This window comes from Tetrao urogallus (genome assembly GCF_951394365.1).
Source record: "Tetrao urogallus genome assembly, chromosome: 7".
NCBI classification, from domain to species: domain Eukaryota; kingdom Metazoa; phylum Chordata; class Aves; order Galliformes; family Phasianidae; genus Tetrao; species Tetrao urogallus.
The window spans coordinates 8,839,856-8,854,851 of record NC_136820.1 but is presented as its reverse complement, the minus strand read 5'-3'; the positions used below and the strand labels follow the sequence as shown (position 1 = coordinate 8,854,851).

General features: G+C 34.6%; 1 protein-coding gene across 1 annotated transcript in view; it reads right to left on the bottom strand.

Annotated features, from left to right (window-relative positions):
- The window catches only part of ULK4 (unc-51 like kinase 4), a gene marked incomplete at its 3' end in the record, with an annotated part of 210,418 nt that overhangs the window by 167,602 nt on the left and 27,820 nt on the right, over positions 1-14,996 (bottom strand). The window contains exons 17-19 of the mRNA XM_079538560.1: positions 12,282-12,389; positions 8,700-8,783; positions 3,743-3,904 (exon numbers count right to left, since the gene is read on the bottom strand). Of these exons, the coding sequence (XP_079394686.1) occupies positions 3,743-3,904; positions 8,700-8,783; positions 12,282-12,389 (354 nt within the window). The remainder of the gene's footprint in view (positions 1-3,742; positions 3,905-8,699; positions 8,784-12,281; positions 12,390-14,996) is intronic.

Sequence of the window (14,996 nt, the reverse complement as noted above, 5' to 3'; positions counted from 1 at the left end):
ATGAGACCTTACATTATCCTCTGTCAGAAGCAGCTTTGAACAAGAAATGATTGCAGTGAGAGAAAGGCATTGGTAGAGCCTCTCCTGAAATGAACTTTGCCATCTTTGGTCTCCATCCAGTCATCACACTGCACTTTTTCTCCCAGCAGCCCCAACCTTAACAGTATTTGTGCCTTATCCATTGCTTCCCAGTCTTATGTGCTATATAGTATCTAGGTAACGTTCATCCTTTCAGGATGCACTCTATGTATCTCAAATTTGAGAATGAATGCTTTAATGCATCTGTGGTAACTAAGTCTCAGAAAGAAACTATTCAGCACCAATTATTTAAGAAAAGAAAGAAAACAATTTTGTTGAGCTCTCCCATTTTTTTTTTTTTTTCCCCATGGAAGTGGCTTATGTTTCAAGTAGTTACTTCTCCAGCAGAAGCTATTTCTTAACATTAGTAATTATTTTTTAAAAAATGAGGATATAACTTTCAATATACTAGAAAAAAATTCCTGCTGCTAAGCTTGTTAGAATGTCATTTTGACATCTTACTGAATTATTTCTATTCTGAGTTTAGCAGAACAATAAATGATATCACTTTTGTATTATGTTTACCTAAGGCAGGCTGGACTACCCCATAGCAAGCAAAAACACTAAAACACAATCCCCATTTGCCACCTCTGACAGGTAGGACAACACAAAGTGTCATTTCTTGACTCTAGTGGTTGAGGACTGAAAGTCTTCCTGATATATTTTTGTTGCTGATTGAAATAATTGTAAGTAAAATCCCATAGTGCCTTACAGCTGATAGACGTTGCAGCCGACGTGCTAGCTGCAGGTAAAGATATAGCACACGTGTTTCTTCACATAAATGCTTTTTATAGTGAATATACACGTCAATCAGGAATACATTCTTCAGGATAGATTTAAACAAGGCAGGAATGACAACATGATAAAACATAATAGGACACGTTATCATATGCAGAATAAATAATGCCTGCATACCTGTAGCAACAATATGCTACAATGATATTTTATGAACGTAGAAAATAAATAGTATGATGCAATCTGAGAATGCATTAGTATGTTACTTCAAAAAATTGTATGTTACTTAAATCTCTATAAAATTCAACTGGGGAAAGAGCTACCTGTATTAGATTTCAATATCAATTGGTTATCTGAGCGTTTTCCAAAGTTCAGATCATATGCTCAAATGCCCCAGCTGTATTAACACATAGCCATGATTTATATTGAGTCTTGAATAATGATCATAATAAATAAAAGTCCAACCTCTTGTTCCTTTAGTATTTAACTGCAAAGCAGCAAAAGGATTAGAGGAACGTCTTAGTATATTTTACTTCAGAAAGCTGCAGTTCAGTTCATTTCTTATGTAACTGGATGGGAACTGCTGAATCACAGCCTGAACTTCTGATTGATCACCTGAGGCGAGCACTGAGTCAGCCAGAGGAGCACAGGTGAAGGCAATTCAGCTGTGTGATGGAAGGGGGGGAGCCTGGCTGCACCTCTCCTAGACCCATTTAAGAGCTGACTGCCAGTGGGAAAGGATCTCTTCTGGAGATCCCTCCTCTTGAAGTCTTCTTAGCAAGGCCAGGACGAGAGTAAGCTTTCTATCTATTCTTTGGTGTGAGAACCTGTTGAGCCTAACTTCCTGTAGATTTCTTAATTATAACATCTGTATATTCGTTGATTATACATGCAACATACAATAATTACATCTTAAACATTCAGTAAAGGGTGTACAATTCCCCAAAAAAGTAGAGGGGAAAATCCAGTAACAACTTCAGACAAAAAGTACCCTTACATGACATGACATGTATGGAATGAGAAGATGGAATTTACTACATATAGTAACAACTGCCTGCAAAAGAAACAAAACAAAAAGCACCAAGAAATAGGGCAGCTAAGCAAGTGATGTAGAAGAACAAATATTTCATGCTCCTTTAGTCCTTCTCCCTGCTGCTTTCATTCACATCTCACCAATATGCTGACCTGGAGCAAGCCCTGCCTCTAGTGTGACTGTAACCTTAGTAATCACTCAAGTAAGAAGTGTGATCTCCAGTAAGCTTGTGCCTTCACAGTAATTAAAAAAAAAAACAAAACAATGTTTGTTTTCTTATATGCTCCTTATGTACACTTATACTGCACATTTGCACATATTCAAGCACAAGATACTAAGATTTTTGCCTCAGCAGAACCCTGTGCACACACAACTAGGTGTCATCTCTTTAAATGGATGGCCTGACACTGAAGCTTGGATTTCTAAGGAACCTGGTCTTCCCCAGTAAATCTAATAGAGCATTCAACAAATCATTTTTCTTTAGGGAACTCAATCGCTGCTGTCATGACCTTGAAAACATACCTTGGTACTAACATATGCCACCTATAAGAGGGCATGGCAGAGTAGTTCCTGAAGACAAATAGGCTTTGACAGATACTTCTTGGATTTTACATGAAAAGTGAAAAATTAAACAATTTGAAAAAAAAAAATCACAGGGTGAGAGCTTGGCAAAAATGCTGTTATTGCTGTAACACTAATGAGTGCCAACCCAACGAGGGCTGCCAGATGATTCAATTTTGAAGTACAACATAAGTGTGGTAACTTACAGGCTTCTATAATGTATATTTTGTTAAATAAAATGTACTTAGAAGTAAATGCATTTTCCTAGTGTTTGAGCAGTTTATTTCCCATGCAAGTGTTTGCCAAAAAGGCATCTTGAGGTCAATATTTAATAAATATATGTATTTTCTAACAATATTTTGTTTTTGTTTGTTTCTTCAACGTACTTAGATGTTTTAATTTTCTCTCATTCCTTACCTCACTGCTAGATGTGTCTATGTGCATACTACCACAAACAGCAACTTTACCATTTTCTATTTGCAAAGCCAACAGAAACTCAGTGAACCTGAACGTTATTCAGGCAATCAGCATCCAGCTATCACACTTCATTTAAACTAAGTCAAATTACTGTTCAGTCCTGAGATGTTACCTGTATTGGTGGCTACAGCTTTTGTTTTGTAAACAAGAGATACGGTTAAACTCACAGCTCTGGTAAATATTGCCTATCTCACAAACCTTTTTGTTCTGAAGCTTTTGTTTGCATGTCATAGCTCTTTGCTTGTCATGGTTGGACTCAATGATCTTTAAGGTCTTTTTTTAACCTGAGTGATTCTGTGATTCTATGAAGTATGTTATAAACCAAATAAATACTTCTGAAATAAAATACATCATAAAAAAAATCAGGAGAAATTTCTAGATTTGTTGAATTAAAATTTTTGAATAAGAGTCATGACCTCTAGCATAGGAAACAAATGTTCAAGAAAATGATGAACTGCAAGGTCTTTCCATACGCTTGTTTCCAACACAGGCAGCTCTATTAGGTTTCAATTACAGGTCATGTTAAGGAATGTAGAACAACATGAACAAGGGCAATTCTCTCTTGCTGCAAAGAGGAATCAAAATAGGAATCGAAATGCTGTAAGCCAACTAACAAACACATCTCTCTGATCCATCTTTTAGCCCTTTTAGGAGGCTATATTGGTCTGTTCTTAGTAACAGTAAACTGTATTCAAACTGGTGCATAATTTGTGCTCTGTCAGTTATTTGCAATACAGTTCAATATAACAGAAAATATACATACACACAGAAAGAAGGCTCAAAAGCATTTTCATTTCAATGCAAATTCTATTTCCAGATAAAGCAAAGATTTCAATACCATGAAAGGAAATTTCTTACCGAAACAGCAGTTATTTTCAAAGAATCTATGGTAGAATGTGTGAAAAGGTACCATAAGACCGGTCCGATTTCTCCTGTAATAAATCCTTGTGCATAGCAGGAGAGAGTAGTGCAAACATTTTCGATTATCTTTGCTGCCAAATGGTTCACTGTCCGGTCTTCCTAAAGAAACAATGGGAAAGGAAAACTTAAATATCTGTAATGCTTCTAGCTTGTTTTTAAACTAGTTACTATACCCATGTCTCATTCAGTGTGTATTCTATTAGTGTGCTTTCTTAGTTTTGTTTGATATTTGGCAAAGTTTTTTGTAGTAAATCTTAACTTGTGACAACAATGTGTTTACAAATTCTACAGCCCCTGCTTTCTCTCTCATTATAAATAAAACAATTAATACAAGTATATTTTAATACAAAATATTGCTGCTCCAAACGATCACAAAATTAAATGTTGCCATTGGAAGAAAAAAAAAAAAGGCTTTGTTACATAAGAGATGTTCCATGATGAGTTTTTCTGGAACATGCATGTGCCAAAATTCACCATTAAAATAGTGTCTGAATAGCATGATTACAAGATGTACATTTACACTAGGAGAAATAAAATTAAATAATTCCAACGTTCCTTATTAAGAACAACAAACAATTTCCTGGGATAAAGAAGAGGGCCTTCTTCAGAGCGTAAAGAAAAGGGTATTTTGGAATAACTGGCCTGGTACGCAGATAATCCTGACCAATGTCTATGATAAACCACTGGGTCCCATTTGCTACAGCAGTTCCCAAATTTCCCTAAGGGATTCACAGTCCTGAAAGGTATTTTTAGTAATAATCAAGTCATTGATCTGCAAAATCACTTATGCAAACCACTAAGTGATTCTTTAATAAAAAAAATAAAGCTATCTATAGATGTCTCAGGTAGTCTGCAAGCATAGCTGTAGTACCTATGTAATACTATTCAGAGTTCAATTTCTACAAGGAATAAAACCCAAGTTAGAGGAATGACAAGACATCAGCATACCACAGATGTCACAAATTAACTTAATTTACATCACTTAAAGGCAGCCTTTATTTCTCTCCCTCTTGTCTTTTTTTTAAGGATGCTCCTTTTAATATCTCTGATTTTGCTGTGGTTTGTTTGTTTGTTTTTTAAATTACTTTTTTTCCAACTCTGCTTTCACTTAAAAGGAGAGCCTTTATCTTCATAGAACTGAAAGATTCATTCCCAATGTTGGTTTGGCTGTGTATCATCCCACCTTACTTCCACTTTTAACTATGAATAAGTGAAGTCTTTCAGCAATGTCTTAAACTGCACTCTTGAGTTCAGCAGCAGTTAATTCTGAGAAGGACAATCAATTTAATTTGTCAAGTCTACCTCACAGTCTGGCTTCACAAATAATTCATTATAATATCTAATGGATTTCTTTCTTATACTTAACTCCACATTATCCTATTACCCTTTGGATTTCTGACATTCGTCTTCACAAACAATGATAAAGAAAGCTTTCAGAAGGCGGTACAAAAGCCATCCAAAAATGGAGAACGTGCACTTCATTAAAAATATATTCAATACTCATTCCTCCTCTGACAGATGGACATTCTAAAATGCAGACACCGATGCACAAATATTTCAGAAGTCCAGTATAATATAGTTTTAAAAGGTTTTATGCATCATTTTTGTTTTAGTCCTTCATTTTCTTCCAAAGAACTTCTGCTTTACTCAAAATATTTAAAAGAAATATCAAAGCCAATTCTCACTTAAAACAATTATGCTCTGCTGTAAAACTCTACTAACTCCTTTGCTTTTCCTTCTGATTTACAGCCATGAGAGCAAAGGAAAGGAGATTTAGGCTTCTGTTTTTACAGTTTTTGTTACTGTAATATACTGCACCAACTCTATTAACTATCTAAATATATACACACATTTACCAAAATTCAGCTTCCCAAAACTTTTTTTTTTTAATGTAACTAATATTCATTTAAAATCTATTTTTCTATGAAAGATCTGATTTTTTTTCCTACAGTTAAGGTAAAAAATACATAGATTTTTTTTAGATTAACTATACGAATTTAAAAATCAAATCCATACTTTAAATGTTATTAGTCAAGTCAAGTGTCTCTCACATACTACGAGATTACTAAGAATACTAATTGAGTCCCCATTGCTACTTGGAACAAGTGGCAACAATTAATATACTCGGTATGCAGTCCTGCTCCTTTGGCTACAAGAAGGTCAGGTATAGTCACAATGCACTAAAAACTCAATGAGGCTTTCATAATAATTCCATTTACTGCCATCTGAGATTGTCTGCCTTCACTCCCCTGAGATCTATTTCTGAGCACTGCCTAAGCGACTAAGACTTGCACCATTCTCTGCTTAATTAGCTCTCCAGAAGAGATATCTAACCTAAACTAATATTTGACCTCAAAACTAAAGAACTCATCCTGCCAGGTTATCAAGACATAAGTTATGTTAGTGAATTAATAAAAAAAAAAAATCCTTCAAAATACAATGAAGAGGTTCTGTGTAACTGCATCTAATGAAAATACGTGAGTAGAACTGTATCAAAGGAGCACATAATCCACTTTCCCTGTTTTAACTGTACGTCCAGTTTTATAAATTGCACTGAAAGACAGAGCTGCTGAATTTCAGTCATGTCAAACACTTGCAGAAGTGTCTGTTTCAGTCACTCATGGATGTTTAGCAAAAAGGAGCCCTGAGTAAGACAGCAAATATAAGAGTGGTAGATAAACATATAAAAATATTGTATTATTTTTTCATATTAAATCATGCAGAGAGAAATGTATTTAGTAGAAGTGTAATTCTGACTGACTGAAAATCCCATCATTTTCCTAAATCAACTTCCATATAGTTCTTCCTTTAATCTAAGACAGATAGCATAAAATATATATATATATATATATATATATATATATATATATATATATATATATATATAATTTAGGGAAGTAAAGTTGTATCACGCTAAGTGTTTGTTATAGCAAGAATTAAATGTTTGGTAAAAAATTGGTAATCTAATGCTAACGAAGGAACATACAGAACTATGAACATTAAATACCTTTGTGGGAAAATAAAAAATAAACATTCCACCAGTGAGCTGGAGAAGCAGTATACAATACAGACTATTATTTTTTTATTATAGGTAAATCCATTAGAAAACTACAGAACTCATATCTAAAGAAGTTAAAGTGATGAAGAGTATATGGTTCAAACTATATGACTTCTGTAATATAATTTCTCCTATATTTTCTGAGAAAATACACAAGGTCCAAATTCACTGTAAAGGAACTGCTCTAGCTAGGAATAAACATTAGAAATCATTTCTATGATTGCTTTACATGTATTATTGCCCTATATTAAATATTGGCAGTTATATTTTAAAGTCAGCTTTGATTATCAACATTTTCATCAGATTAGAACCAAAAACCTTTGATTCATATCTTGCTCCCTCATAAAGGAAGATAAAGATGTCTGCTAAATTGCATGATGAGAAACTCTAATTTATCTAAAATTCTGCTTCTGCAGCACCTCAGAAAACACATAAAACAAAACTAACCTTTTAAAACTTATTCACTATTTCTGATTCAAACACTTTCTCCAGGTGCCTTGCTTAAAATGAGAGTTACACACATTCTAATGTGAGCAAGACAATTAGCTATAGCTATCTATACTCCTCCATGCAACTGTATTGCCTGTGTCTTTTTCCCAGGTTCTATGAAGCAATTACCAAACCTGTTGCTCATGTTCACTTGTATTTACATACTCTCCTATTTAAGCAGAAATGAGCAGATACCAAGCTCCAAGCTACTTTTTGGTAGCTCCTTCCTGCCTTCACACAGGCTTAAAAGGAGGCCAGCATGCATGGCTCACCATCTAGTTTCATAGCTTCAGTGAGGGATTAGGTCAAAGCACCATTGTCCAAGCCAACGTGAAACAAGGGAAGTGAAAAAGCAGTATGGATGAGAAGTGTGAACACTACCCAAAAAACAAAGCTTAGGTGAATCTTAAGGGGTAAACATTGAAAATTCAGAAGTAGACAGTTTTTCCACAAACAAATTTATCATTACATAGCTTCTGACTAATATACCTCAGAATAACATTTTACTTTTAGTTATGCGCTCCAAATACCCCGTAATACACACATGGTTGTGTGTGTTCTCGATCATCTGAAGATTTGAAGATGTTAAAAATGCATCTAGACCTTTTCTCTATTAATCACAATCTGTAGGCAATAAAGATCTCAAAAAGAAAAAGAGGAAAAAAAGGTACTTCTGTTGCTTTCCCCCCTCCAGCAACCTCCGTCATGTTTTCTGCCTTGAGCTTTGCCTTGGGCAAAAATAAAGTCAAATGGTCTCATGTAAACAGAAGATGCCAATCCTCTACTCAATTCCTCTTCATTTTACAACATGGAATCATAAGCATGCTTTTATTCCCTTTCTGCAATACGGCTAAGTCAGCACCAAGAAAAATTAAGATTACAGCATAGTGTATGTAGTACAATAAAACTAATTACTGCTTTGGGGCTTCGTATGCTAATAACCCAGTAGGATAACAATGCAGTTTTCCAAAACTGTATCAGACACTTTAAAATCAAAACTAAATCTCATCCAGAAATGCACCATACAGAAAGTAAACTGCAAGAAAATACTATAAACTGTCAGAACTTCTCTCGTAAGAATGTCACAGTGTTACTAAATTTACTAACAGTAATTTTTGTTTACCATTTCCCAAAACCAAGCAACAGTACATAAATGTTGGACGCACAGAGAACAGCACTGAATTTTTGCATTCATCTCTGCTTAGGTCATGGTCTTATCGTGATTATTTAAATTCAAGAGTACCTTGGTTGACAAGGTAGTGCAGTGCTGCAGGCTACAATCTCACACAATGCCTAAAGGGTTATTACAGTGGAGAAATTCTATTGAGGACAATGAAAGTGCCTTACCCCTTCCCGAAGACACCTCATTAGCACAGTGTAAGCTGCTGAGGGAACAACCAAGCATTCTCTGGGGTGCTCTTTTTTTACCTCCTGAAATGAAGCCAACAGCAGAAACGATGAAATCGAAAAATCACAATAATCTCAGCCACATAAATGGGAATATAACAATGATAACGTTCATACTACACACACTGCAAATTATTGTATGCTAGAAAATACAAATTTCAAGGCAGTATTAACAGTTTATGTTATTCCACGTGCAGCAAAGAATTTGGCATTTTATTATTTTACTTAAGTAGTCTCTAAAATCCATAACAGAATTTGTCCGAATATGTCTTAGTTTCATCATTTCCTTCCAACTCACACACAAAGAGTGATTTTGGACTTCTCTCAATCATTTTGATTACTTCAGAAAGGGACGACTGAATATGAAATGCAATAATGCTTCTCTATAAATGTGATTTAATTATACCAAACAAAATAAGTTTGTTTGTCAACAAAAATAAAGTAAATTTGCTTTGGAAAAAGATATTCAAAGTCATTCAGAGAGACATAGAGTACTTAATTAAACTTACTGCATGGAACCTTCATGACAAATCAGTATTGTTCCAAGATCCTTACATGTATCTCCTTGAAATCACAGTTAGAGACACTGATTCACTGCTATTTGAATTAGCATTTTGATTCTGCAATTAGAAGTGAATTAACTTCCTTTTTTTTTCCCCTCTCTCAAGCTGTCTACTGTAAATTTTCAAATTCAAAAGTGGACATTTGGATATCATTAAGATTTGGCCAAAGCAAGCTCGTATCTAGGCTAACAGCACAGAGATATCAACAACTGTGAAAAAATAGTCTCTATCTGAAAAGGGAAGGACAAGACTAGGAGTTAAGACAGTTAAAACAACAGCCTATGCTGGAACCAGCAGGAACCTGTTTCTCATTTCAGCCATCTGATTAAGTAAGAAGCTTTGAACAATTTTCTCCCACTACATATATTAAATGTGCTAAAAAAAATAAAAGCTTTAAGAAATGACATAGTCTTGAAATATCAACAGTTCTTCCATTTTTCAAACTGATGAATGGCTTTCTACAAGGCTTAGTCTCAAGTCAGAAATTTAAAAAAATGAAATTTAGCACTTCTCTTAATTATCTAAACATACTCACCATTTTTTACATTTACTAAGTTTACACACATCACCAAACTTTTGAAGAGCTTCCTACTTTTTGTTCAGAGCTCCTGTTGATTTAATTAAACTTCAAGTTCTCCACCCAAATAAAACAAACAGTACAAAAGGAAGAGAAATATTACACAGAATTTGAAAGTTTTCCCCTAATGCAATTTTCTTAAGAGGACCAGAGCATTCTCTCTGTACTCAACTCACGCTGCTTACAATTTGCTCTTGGCCTCTTTTTGGAAGAGAAATACAGATACAGAGTGCAAGTGTACCCCCAATATCAGCATTAAGGATTGCAAAGGAGAGCTGTGATTATTTAGACTTTTCCCAGAATTTTCTAAAGTGCAGAACTGCAACCAGGGACCCTGCAATATAACTTCATGAATCTTGCTGCATCTAGATAGTTGACAGATTAAGCACCCGATAATTTATGATTTACCAAATGCTCATGGTAATTGAAAACTAAATTATCGTTATCTAATATTGAGGTAGGACATAGAAGCACTTAGGAAACCGCAAGAGGAAAAGAAATCAAATAAATAGAAGTGAGGCATGTCCCCACAAGTTTATGGCTCAATTGGTAAGCGTTTATAAAGTCGATGTATGATTCTTAATGAATCAGACAGTTCTCTTCAATTCGTTAAGGCATAAGGCTTGCTGTTTGAAGATATAAACTGGGAACAAACATTTCTGTTAGCTCTTATTACGCTACTACTGACTTGGTGTATGATCTTGACAAGGTCACTTCATACCCTGTTCTGCAGTTTAAACAGCAGGTAAATGTCTACCACACTAATGTATTCTGAGGTTGCATATGTACAGTGTAAAAAAAGAGATTTTTTAATAAAGAGCTCTTTTTAAAAAAAGGAAAATAATGATATAACTGACGTGTTAAGTTTCTCCAAGCACAGAAATCACACTGATACATTTGAAGTTGTAAGAAGATGCAGTGCCTTAAGATTGTAAGCACAGATGAATTTTCCTCCTCTCTAATAACTTCTTACTTCTAACTCAGAGCAATTCAACACATTGCTATCGTTCTTCCCAAAACACGACAGAGAGCTTTCATTTAAAAACAAGTTAATATGCTTGAAACATTGCAAAGCTTATAAATACACACAGACTTAACAGTTTCTCAGCTGATGTTTTCATAAGAAAAGGAAGTGTTAGGGTTAGCACATGCTAATCTCTTCAGCTATAGAGCCAACACAGACAGATTTGTTTTAATCGGTAAGGATTAATTTCAAAACAAAACCAAGCAGTGCAAAATACTCTTGCCATATATAATCTTCAAGTTCGGATTTTTATTAGTGCTTAAAAATGAAATAGCTTGCAATCTGTCTGATAAGTATCATTTTTTTCCCCTTAAGGAAAACAGAGAAAAAAGTGAAAACATCTAAAATAAACTGTCACTGTAGAAGTACTTTCATAACAATTTCTCAGTATGAGGATGTGTTCTGTGACTTCACACGTTTGACAGAGATTCTAGCAATTTCTAGCTAGCAAATGAAGCTTGCTATTCTCCAAAAAAAAAAAAAAACAAAGCAACCACTTCATTCTGTGGGACATGCAAAGGACACAGAATATCAGGAAGCCCAAATACAGATTTACTTGGTGCTTTCACTCTTTCAACAAGTAACCTCACACACAAACTGATAACTAATGTCACAGCATTCAGACCAATTAGATGATGCTGTTAATACAAACACTTCAGAGAGGCAGCTAAGTTAGGGCTAAGTTTCTTTTGTTTGAAGTCATGTTCACCTCTAATTAAAAAAGAAAAAAAAAAAAAAAAAAAAAGTATCTTATTCTTAAAATAAGTCAAAACTCTGCTTTTGCAAACCATTCTCTTTCATCTTCAATTCCACTATTAGTAGCAGTTCTTGTTTACAATTAACTCATTTTTAAAGCATATTAATATTTTTAGACCGAAGGTTTAAACCAATTCTAGTCAGATATGTCCATTATTCCATCTGACATTAGCCAGATCTCTTAGTCCAGTCTCTTTCCAAATCCAAGCATGCTAGGATAAGAACTAAACTGAACTGGATATATTAATTTATGGGTATCGTAGGTTGTCCTTATGCATCCTGTTTAATCAAAATCTCTAGATAAGATAGGCTAACTCTTAGATCTGCAAGCTGGAGGCCAGCAGTCGTTATAGTGACTGATAGAATTGTTTCACAAGGTTTAAATTCTATATTTGAAGAATGCAATTAAATTTACATCAGAGGAAGTACAAGATTGGCTTAGCATGTTCCTTAAGAAGTAGAGAAAGTATTATAAAACATACAAGGACAAGAAACTCTTGACAATAGAGATGACAGAATTTATTGATTTTTTACCTACTTCCAATAATAATTTTTTCTTTATAATCAATTAAAGAAATTTGTAAGGATCGTGACAGTCTTACCTCACTGGCTACAAGATAAAGAAGCTCCCCAAGTGCTGGTAAAAGGCATTGTTTCAATTTGCTATTTCTGAAGTTCTCTCTGATGAGTTCAGTTAGCAGTATAAATGCCTAAAATACAAAGAAATGATATAATAACATGTATAATCCTTTCTCAAGCAAAATGAATCATTAAAGGTTACAGCAGCTTTATCTGAAATGCCATCAGAACGATGTACTCTTCAATTTTGCTAAACAGCCATTTGCAAAGGATTTAGTAAGAACAGAAGGAAAACCATAATTACAACACATATATATTCAACAGGAACAAAAATGCAATATGTAAATAGCCTAGGTGATAATTTATCACCATCAGGTTACAAAAATAAGAAAATGCCGTATTTTGTTTAGATATTAAATCAGAACATACAAACCCTTACAATTTTTCCTCCTGGAAAACACTTTCCCACAAACATCAGGTTAAAATCTGTAAAAACTGGACTAATGCCAGGCTCAGTCTTGAAAGCAAGAGACCATTTAGCTACCACACATTAAACTGAACAGTGTGTAATCTGGCTGGGATACAGCCAAGTCTCCAAATATACTCCCTTACATAGCAAACATATAGCTAGAGAAGGCAGCAGAGGGGCAATCTGACAGACTGGCGTCCAACATGGAAACGGGTATGAAGCAAGGGTGTGGAACTGAATTCCTCCATGCAGAAACAATTGTACCCACTGACATTCACTGACACCTGCTGAACATTTATGGGGACCGAACCACGGATGCAAGCACAGTGAGGCAGAGGGTGGTGGATTTCAGCAGGGATGACAGTAACCTGAAAGACAAACCATGTTCTGGACAGCCAAGCACAGCTGTCACACCACAAAACACAGTGTGTTTCAGTAAGCTCATCCACTGCTACTGTTTTTGTCACTTCATACTTAAACTTAAGAAAGTTGACGACTTAAAGTTTAAGCTAAGTTATTTTTTTCCCCGTTCATTAGGAAAAAGAAAACCTGCAAAAAAGGCAGTCAGCTGTACAATAAACTGAAGTTTTCATTTGAATAAAAGAAATGGTTTGTTGAACAGATCTGAATAAAGTCACTAACTGACTTTTGATAAAACCATTGAATCTTTGTTTAAAAAAAAAGCTAATAAATGAATTGCATGATTTTTTTATACTGATTACTTCCATTTATTTTTCAATAAGGGATCACTTGAGTAACTGCAAGCAGACACATAACAAGAAACACGAAAACTGCATGGGAGAGCTAATGCAGAACAAACAGTTACCACGTTACAGAGGATGCTTGATACTCTTAAAGATGTTTTTGGTACTTTAAATACAAACCTATATTTACTATAGACACATAATACCTCCTCTTTAAATTGCATATAGCCCAATGCTTGCAATGTGACCACTCTCTGTTCACTGAAAGCATTTGAGTAATCAAACATTACCCAAGTGCAGGATCTCACAGAGCATGTCACATACTGATCAGTTTGTGCTGGTAACCCTACTTAAGCAGCAGCTCTTCACACATCCTCTGCAACAGAAGCTATGCAACATCTATTCATCTATACTACATGCACAATATAATCACATAAAATAAATTCAGAATTATATACTACTACATAAAGAATTCATGAATATATATTTTAGCGATGCATATTAAATGACCTAAAAGGACAGCAAGCATTTCCTGCTATGTTGTGTACACAAATGACTTCTGTTCCTGATAATAGTGATTTTTAACAGATTTAAAATACTTGCTCATTCTTTCATAAGGAAATGAATATAGTGTAAATAACTACATTAAAAATAAATCTGCCCAGAGATACCAGGTTAAAGTATGGTATGAACTTGAGGCAAATTGAAGTTTATTAGCTGGAAAAAAAAAGTTCAAAAAGCAAATTTCTGTTAATTGCACAGTCTGACAAATAAAACTCTTTTCTCAGCTATAACACATTCTTTCCTTTCAACCTCTCTACATTTTCCCTTTCAATGACGTGAGTAGTAATGATCTTCAAGTCTTACATCTGCTAAAAGCATCTTAAATTCAGTATAGTACTTAGACGTCTTACAGTAGCTGTCAAGCCAGATGGATGTAGCTTTCATAACAGAAGAAAGATGCTTGGTTTATATCTGGAAAGGCAGTCATTACCTTCATTTACAACAACAAAATGTGGAGTTGGTATATTATCTGTAGCAGATTCTCAGCTCATTTCAAGTTACATCTAGAATTCTCCCTGCAGTCTTATCAGTCCAAGAAGTGAAAACTACAGCATATTCAAAAGGAGGTGGTTTTTTATACATTACAATTTAAGCGGCAATTTTCAGATTTACAACATTACTACATCTTTAATCTGTTAGTATGAATGTTTGCAAGCATTAGCAGAAAGTAAAAAGTTACGTTTGTAATTCTGCAAACCTTTACAGAGATCAAAAACTGTCTACGCCTCAAGCATCATGGAAATTACGCCTCTTTTTTTTCTTGAAAGACATAGTGAAACATATGCAAGTAATGCCATGGAAACCTCAATTTCCTTGGAGAAAATAAGTCTCAGCAGGCTGAGAAAGTACACCACACACAATAACTATGGTACCATTACCCAGAAAAGAAACTCCGTTATATTTACTCCAAGTACTTATTTTTAAAATGAAATATGAAGAACCAAGAAGAGACCAGCATTCTCTGAACATCTCAAACACATTGCTTACTTTCCTCTCACTAA